Below are 8,946 nucleotides of genomic sequence, written 5' to 3'. Positions count from 1 at the left end.
CGATCCGCCTGTCAATCTCCCGTTTCATCCTTCCCTCACTCGTGAACAAGACCCCAAGATACTTGAACTCCTCCACTTGAGGCAGGAACTCTCCACCAACCTGAAGGGAACAAGCCACCCTTTTCCGGCTGAGAACCATGGCCTCGGATTTGGAGGTGCTGATTCTCATCCCAGCTGCTTCACACTCGGCTGCAAACCGCCCCAGTGCATGCTGGAGGTCCTGGTTTGATGGGGCCAACAGGACAACGTCATCTGCAAAAAGCAGAGACGAAATCCTGTGGTCCCCAAACCAGACTCCCTCCGGCCCCTGGCTGCGCCTAGAAATTCTGTCCATAAAAATAATGAACAGAACCGGTGACAAAGGGCAGCCCTGCCGGAGTCCAACATGCACTAGAAACAAGTTTGACTTACTGCCGGCGATGCGAACCAAGCTCCTGCTCCGATCGTACAGGGACCGGGTAGCCCTTAGCAAAGGGCCCCGGACCCCGTACTCCCGGAGCACCCCCCACAGGGCGCTGCGAGGGACACGGTCGAATGCCTTCTCCAGATGCACGAAGCACATGTGGACTGGTTGGGCAAACTCCCATGAACCCTCTGCCACTCTGAAGAGGGTATAGAGCTGGTCCAGTGTTCCACGGCCAGGACGAAAACCGCATTGTTCCTCCTGGATCCGAGGTTCGACTATCGGTCGAATTCTCCTCTCCAGTACCCTGGCATAGACTTTCCCGGGGAGGCTGAGGAGTGTGATCCCCCTATAGTTGGAACACACCCTCCGGTCCCCCTTCTTAAAAAGAGGGACCACCACCCCGGTCTGCCAGTCCAGAGGCACTGTCCCCGACTGCCATGCGACGTTGCAGAGGTGTGTCAACCAAGACAGCCCGACAACATCCAGAGACTTAAGGTACTCAGGGCGGATCTCATCCACCCCCGGTGCCTTGCCACCGAGAAGCTTCTTGACTACCTCAGTGACTTCAGCTTGGGTGATGGACGAGTCCACCTCTGAGCCCTCAGCCTCTGCTTCCTCATCGGAAGACATGGCGCCGGGATTGAGGAGATCCTCGAAGTATTCCTTCCACCGTCCGACAATGTCCCCAGTTGAGGTCATTAGCTGCCCACCTCCACTGTAAACAGTTTTAGCAGGGCACTGCTTCCCCCTCCTGAGGCGCCGGACGGTTTGCCAGAATCTCTTCGAGGCCGACCGATAGTCCTTCTCCATGGCCTCACCGAACTCTTCCCAGACCCAAGTTTTTGCCTCCGCCTCATAGAAAGACACCTGGATTATATTCCTTGTTTAAACCACTGAGATGTAGAGTTTTAAGGGTTTGTATCCAGAAACATTCCCGTTTCAATAAAGATTTTTCAATATCTCCACATCCCTGATTCATTCAATCTTTTTCTATACTAGTGCAGTAAAACCTTGGATAGCAAGTAACCTCATCTGTGAGTGTTTTACAAGACGAGCAAAAATTTTAATTTGATAAACGAGCGAGGTCTTGCAATACAAGTAGTACGTACGCTTTGTCTGCCAAGCATCACATCACAGCTGAGCCGATGGTTCTCGCGCCTCAATCGTATAGTCAACATCTGTACTGCAACAATGTCCCCTCACGCCAGCCACAATTCTTTTCAAAGGTAAAGTGCAGGATGATTTGTTTTATTTTTAATTTATAGTGTATTTTGTATTACTGTAATTGTTTTTATATGGACAAGTGGTTGTGGAATGAATCATCTTGAGTTTCCATTATTTATTATGGGGAAATTCACTTTGATATATGAGTGCTTTGGATTATGAGCACGTTGCTGGAATGAATTATACTCGCAATCCAAGGTTTTACTGTATAGCAAAATGATATGGCAGCTTGGTCTGAATAAAAATTCAGAATAAGAATCAGAATCAGCTTTATTGGCCAGGTGTGTTGGACACACAAGGAATTTGACTCTGGTACATCAGCTCTCAATGTGTTTTTACATGTCCTTATGTAAGGAAGCAATGGGCAAGTAAACAGTATAAGGTTGAGAGAACAGAAAGGAAAGAAAGTAATGTGTAATCAAGCAAAAGGAATGTGCATTAGGAAAAAAGATGAAATTCTTCTTCTTCTTGATACTGTTTATCGATCCGGTATTTTAACGGTACTCTTATTGGTACTTTTTTATTTTTTAAGAGAGAGAAAGAAGAAAAATTAAGGTCATAATTAGCATTGCTTTATTTTCTCATGTGCTGTTAACATTCTTGAGTAGCAAACTTCAACAGCATTGTTTTGAATAAATCATTAGATAATGTTCTTAATGAGCTAAAATAAGTTAAACTTGATGAAATCTGCAGAAATCCTGTGTGAAGCACATTACTTTCTGACCAAAACTTTGTCACCTTCACTGTGCAGCTGCAAGAGGGCGCTGAAATCCAGATGGCTTATCACATCTAGGTTCATCCACTGCATTGATCCAGTAATAATTGATCCAGTAATTGCAAAGTATTGCTAGGATCAGTTCTTGTACACAGCTCTGTGATTAGCTGGTCGTGTTGCTGTTCCAATAGTTATGGAGACTAGTCAGTGTGTTGCTCTTTGTGTTTTACAGTGGAGACTCTTGGGTGTAGCTACCCAATGACACAGATGGACAGGGCTTATTACTGTGTAACAAGCTTACATAGCATATATTTGGCTGAAAAGTTGTATTTTAACATTATTCTAAATGCATTTTCAGACCAACAAAGCAAAAATTCAGAGGTAATTTTAATAGGTTAACACTAATCTGCATCATTGTACTAATAAGTTCCAGCATAAGTGTTCTTACGATTTTCACCACAGAAACGTATACTACTCCAACACACAGTAAGCTCGCTGAGCTAGCTGTCAGCTAGTTAACACCCTAGCTAACTGCACCAGAGATCAGAGATAATCTGTTATCTGCAGTGTATGTGGTGATCTCGGGTGATATGACCTCTCCATTAATGTAGATGTGTTACCAGCTTTGAAACATTTATAGTAGGCTGTAGGAACCAAACAGGACCAAGACTGTTAACTTGAGTTTACTATAGCTATCTGTTTTAAAAGACAGTACATGAAATAAATAAACGGGTCACATAAGGTCCCAACTCTGACTCAAACTGATGCACTACAACAGCTGTTATATAGAAAATTGACTCGTGCTCTTGTTTGATCTCATTCATAGATGTGATTCTCTCCCTCTCACACAATTAGATTTTTATACATGATCCAAAATTCTGTACAAGAATTTAATTAATGTGGTCTTGGTAAATGGCCTTGTACTTGGATAGCGTTTTTCTATGCATTGCAACACACTCAAAGTACTTTCACACTATTTGGCCATTCACACACCAGTGACATCACCTGGGGGGTTCAGTGTTCTGCTCAAGGACACTTTGAAATGCGGACTGGAGAAGCCAGGATTCAAACTGCCGACTTTCCAGTTAGGAGATTACCCGCTCATCCTCCTGAGCTACAGCTGCCCAATATTAAAGATGCAGTACAGTGCAGCCCAAAACTAACTTGATTTCACTGAGTTGATATTCAGTTTTAAAACAGCTTCTGTTTAACAAACTATACATACATTGAAGTGTGTGTTTAGGCTGGATAATAAAAGTATGTTTCTTCATTGGATAATCACCTTTATTGGCCAAGTACACACAAGGAATTTGTTTCTGGTACAGAACCAACAGCAGCCATCTGCGGCGCCAACTCAACCGATGGCTCTAACCATTGGGGGCAACTTAGGGTTTCAGTGTCTTGCCCAAGGACACTTCGACATGTGGACTGCAGGCACCGAGATTCTAATTACCAACCCTCTGGTTGGGAGACAACTGCTCTACCCACTGAACCAAAGTTGCCCCCCAGCAGCTTTTTATTTCAAGTAGCAAAAACTAAATACATGAAGCATGTCTCCTCTTTTCACCACTGTTAAACAATGGGTTCTTGTGCACAGTAAACATTTGCTCTTTGTTCACCTGGTTCTTCATCTTGTGATGTGCTAGGATGCATATTTCACTGAAATCCTGCTGACTTGTTATTGTCTACCTCAGTTCAAGAGTTGGTATCATTTGCTGAATCCCACATTTATAGCAACACCAAAAGGCACATGTCCTTGCAAATGAAATGGTTTACAGCTTCACTTACTGACGTCAGCTGGGTGGAGTTGTCTTCCCGCTCTGATTATCTAGTGCGAGCACACACGAGCACATCTCTATGTATTTATATGCTGTCATGTAGCCAAACGTGCCTCCACCCCCCACTCTGTAGTCAGCTGGAACACTTTCATAGAGCATTTAGTATATTCAGTAGTGACTGTCAACACTGATGTCTGATAATGTGTTTGTGTTGTTTTCCAGTTGTCATACAATAGCTTATGAATGCAGTGCTATTTGGCTGCTGAATGGTGAAACTGTGCTGTCAAACCTTAATTTCAGCACCTGAATGCAGCACCAGGAGAGAACGCTCATTTTAATACTATTCAAATAAAATGAACAAACTTGAGGGGAAACCCTGTGAAGATGTTTCCCTATAATATATTGGCTATGCTGAGCAAGTGTCAAGTCTGATTCTGATAATGTACTAAAATGAATTGAAGCTAATGGGTCATGGGGGGGGGGGTCTGATGCTCTGTCGATTAATTCCTACATTTGCATGCACCTCTGCTCCTTGTCCTACCAGCACATACTGCTGTGAGGAGTCCACCATCTAGTTAGGAAATAGAATTGTTGATATCTAACTGGAGTTCTTTGTCTGTGTCTTGCAGTAATTCAATCTCTCATTGCACTGGTGAACGACCCCCAGCCGGAGCATCCCCTGAGGGCAGACCTAGCAGAAGAATACTCAAAGGACCGTAAAAAATTCTTGAAGAATGCTGAAGAGTTTACAAAGAAACACGGGGAAAAGCGGCCAATGGACTGATCACCTGACACGCGTATAGCCCTCTGTTTCTTTCTTCCTCTTCCTCTCTCCTCCTATATCACCTGCCTGACCAAATACAGATCTTCCTCTTGCCTCTCTGCTCTCCTCTACACCTCACCACCTTTCTCTCTCACTCTTGTCCCCCTTCTTTCCCACACTGGTCCACCCTGCAGCCCAGGAGCTGGCCATCTGAAGCTAAACAGGGGCAGCCTCAGCTTTCTTCCCCATTCGGGACTCTGTGGATCAGACAGCTTCCTTCCCCACCTCTTCTTTCTCCTCATCCATAAACCATAAACATCCTGACCATTTCTGACTTTCTACTTTTTTCCTACAGTGAAAAATGGAAAAAGAAATGCTAAGGAAACATGATGTTCAGGTAGTGTTAGATGGAAATACTGTATGTTAAATTTCTGTTGGCTTTTCCTCTATATAAAGAGCTCGTGTATTAAATAGATTTCACTTAGACTTGATTTTTCTGAAGAATTCTTTGCAGAGCAGGAGAAGTGGTTGAATACTTTTTTTTAAGCTAAAAAAAAAAAACAATGACAAAAGGAGAGAAGCTGTAGCTAGGAGCTGGAGGTTTGTGCTGGCTGAAATGTTTCCCTTTCTCACCGCCACTGCTTGTAGACTTGCACTGTGCTCTGTGGAACATTCCCGTCACGTCTCCTTCCTCACAGTTTGTACCCCAATGAGCAGAAACAATGGCAGGCCGAACATGAATTGAATTGAATTGCTACTGTTGAAAATGCTGCAGAAGATTGAGTGTTAAAACCACGGCTTTTGAAACACAGTTATTGTCTGTAGACCCTTAAATACAAATTTAACAGTGCACTCCACACTTTTCTCAGAGGTCCTTTGTAACACAGGTTTTTACAACACAGATCAGTGACCATGCTGTAAATGTCTTTTCAATCTCAAATGGCTACTGTGATTTTCTTTGTCTTATTTTTAATAGTTTGCTTTCTCCACCAGAAGTGATCTTGATTGGCACTTGATTGGCACCGATATATAAAATTAGTGGGAACATGGGAACAACCTGAGTTTATTTGAATCTTCCAAGCATGTCTCCTCTCCCAATGTTGGGTAATCCAGTATAACCATCTATCACATCAGAAAAAGGGCCTTTTACCACACTGAAACATATTCCAGTGGCAGATTAACTGTCAGATGCCCAGCTGAAAGGGACACACAGCAGCCAGAGAGGGAAGGAGAAGCTGGAGAAGGATGAACTCAGCTGCAATGGAGCTCAGCTCCTGGAGGCGGTCCTAGAAACAAGCATCTTGAAGTCAGCTGGGAGAGGGCTGGCTGTCCAGCGGTGTTTCCGGACATGCAAAGGGACTGCAGTGGCCAAAAATCCACCATGTAACATCTGTTTGATCTGGTCCCAATATTGTTTCATAATAAAGATGGCTAACCATTTGGCCTCACTGTCTGCCTGGTAGTCAAGTGGATGTTGCACACATTTGGCTTGTAATGAACGGCCAGGAGCAGAACTAATTGAAACCCGTCAACATGAGTGTATTTTAAGTAGCAAACATTATATGTCAGGATTATGTGGCTACTCTATACTCGCTTCAACAATAAAAACTAATGTGAAATACAGTCAATAGCTCTTGAGGGAGTTGGTAGGTTGGCCAGATGTTTTTCTGCCAACTAGTTTCCAAGGTAAAGATTGAACTTTATTGTTCAACTGTTGGCCTGTAGTTCAAGTCCATATTAGTATTTGCCATGTTTAATCACATTTACTACAGATCATGTGTGACATGGTGATGCCATGTCTGTTAATCTAGAACACAATTTAAAAAGCCATTTTAGGAATTTAGCTGAGATGGTATCCATATAATATGCTAAAGCTGTTTTATTGGCACTGATAACTTGTGTATAATACAAAGGTATAAAGTAGTTTCCAACAGTTAAAGGCACAATTTTCTTCCCTTTTCATCTGAACTAAAAGTACTGAAGTGTTCTCCAGCATATGCTGTAGTTGAACTTTAATACTGATGACTATTTGCAGTGAGAGAACAAGCATTCACATTCTGTAAATGTAAAATGGAGAAACATAAAACTACTTAAATACAAGTAGAAGTTCAGTTTTCAAAATGTCTAGGTAGAAATACAGAAAATTGGATTAAGTATTAAATGTCAAGTTTCCTGTTGTGACTTTAATTATACATAATTGGATTGTTAACACTAATGCAGTATTTTGTAAAAAGCATTGTAGCTAGTGGCTGGGTTAAAAATGGATAGCGAAATGTACAGTATGTCCCTCTGAAATGTTAATGGCATGAAGCCCAAGTATCTCAAAACTATAATTAACATACTTGGATGCTTTTAACCACTTGCTATTTAGCAGTCTTTGTTAATCTATTAATTGGGTGTAAAGCAGGCCGCTAGTCAATTGTCAGTGTGTAAAAACACTGGCTTGTCAAGCTTTAAGAGAACATGCAAAATCTGGATTGTAATTACATCTTAAAGTGAAAAATGTAAGTTACAGTTACTGTTTTTACTCGGCCTTTATTTGCAAGTATTTTTACCACAAGAATTTGAAAAGTAAAAATCTTCATGGTGCAACATATTAATTATGATGAAAGCAGCTTTTAATACTGTACCTGGTGAACAAAGTTTTAACAGTTTTACATAGTACTTGATAGTTTATAATTGTAACATATTTCAAAAGCTTGTAAGTAAAATTTAAATCTGATCTAACAACAAACGCTGTGGAATGAAATGTACAATAATTGTGTCTGAACTGTAGTCATGTAGAAATATAAAATTAAAACACTCAATAAGGTAGGTGTAATTTAAGTACAGTTCTTAAGTAAATTTACTTTGCATACTTTCCACCACTGTCCTCCAATCTTCCTCAGCTCTCAGTGGTGCATCCAGCCAATAGGAATCACGTCTGTCTTAAAGTGATTGATGTGTACGTCTACACTGTCTTAACTATGGCCAGTTAGCAAAAACTAGTACCCAAGGACAGAGAGAGAACTGATCTTTCAAAATTGAGAGTATTAGGGGAGGATGCTAACAACAAAGACATGCTGATTTTTGAATTATTCCTTTATGCTGAGAGATGTTTTGTTCCCCCTCTGAGGGTGCATGATTATAACATTTACACTCACTGATGGATTACATAAAACAGTTTCAAGTAATTACACATCAGTTTACATAATTTGTTGAGATGAACTAAGTGCAGAAAAGGTCAGAAAAACATTAAGAAAATCTGTCATGACAGCATGCTTTGGGAAATGTGAGCGGTGAAGTAATTTATTATGTGAATAACAATAAAAGAATTTAAAACATTGCTGTTTTAGTTTCAGTATCCTTTGTGCACTAAAAGTTGTGCTGTGCTTGGAAAAGGGATCAATACACATAATAATGCATACTCAGCTGGAAGTTTAATTCTGATAGTAGAGAGAGGTTGATCAGATCTAATATGGGCATGTTGATTAGGGGTAAGATGTCTTTGAGCAGCCTAGTCGGGATGGGGTCTAAGAGACATGATTTAGATGAAGCGATTGTTGAGGTCAACTCAGAGATCTGTCTAATAGGTGTGATTTTATTTGTAAAGAATCTCTCTCTCTCTCCAGTGGGTATGGAAAGTATTCAGACCCCCTTAAATTTTTCACTCTTTGTTATATTGCAGCCATATGCTAAAATCATTTAAGTTCATTTTTTTCCTCATTAATGTACACACAGCACCCCATATTGACAGAAAAACACAGAATGTTTGACATTTTTGCAGATTTATTAAAAAAGAAAAACTGAAATATCACATGGTCATAAGTATTCAGACCCTTTGCTCAGTATTTAGTAGAAGCACCCTGTTGAGCTAATACAGCCATGAGTCTTTTTAGGAATGATGCAACAAGTTTTTCACACCTGCATTTGGGGATACTCTGCCATTCCTCCTTGCAGATCCTCTCCAGTTCTGTCAGGTTGGATGGTCAACGTTGGTGGACAGCCATTTTCAGGTCTCTCCAGAGATGCTCAATTGGGTTTAAGTCAGGGCTCTGGCGGGGCCATTCAAGAACAGTCA

At 41.4% G+C, this 8,946-nt stretch overlaps 1 protein-coding gene across 1 annotated transcript in view; it reads left to right on the top strand.

Annotated features, from left to right (window-relative positions):
* The window catches only part of ube2l3b (ubiquitin-conjugating enzyme E2L 3b), a 15,825-nt gene extending 9,490 nt beyond the window's left edge, over nucleotides 1-6,335 (top strand). The window contains exon 4 of the mRNA XM_020599332.1: nucleotides 4,753-6,335. Within this exon, the coding sequence (XP_020454988.1) occupies nucleotides 4,753-4,907 (155 nt within the window). The 3' untranslated portion in view covers nucleotides 4,908-6,335. The remainder of the gene's footprint in view (nucleotides 1-4,752) is intronic.
* Nucleotides 6,336-8,946: the final 2,611 nt, after the last annotated feature.

The sequence above is a fragment of the Monopterus albus genome, unplaced genomic scaffold (genome assembly GCF_001952655.1).
Source record: "Monopterus albus unplaced genomic scaffold, M_albus_1.0 scaffold40.1, whole genome shotgun sequence".
Lineage (NCBI taxonomy): Eukaryota > Metazoa > Chordata > Actinopteri > Synbranchiformes > Synbranchidae > Monopterus > Monopterus albus.
This window is presented reverse-complemented; position numbering and strand designations above follow the sequence as displayed.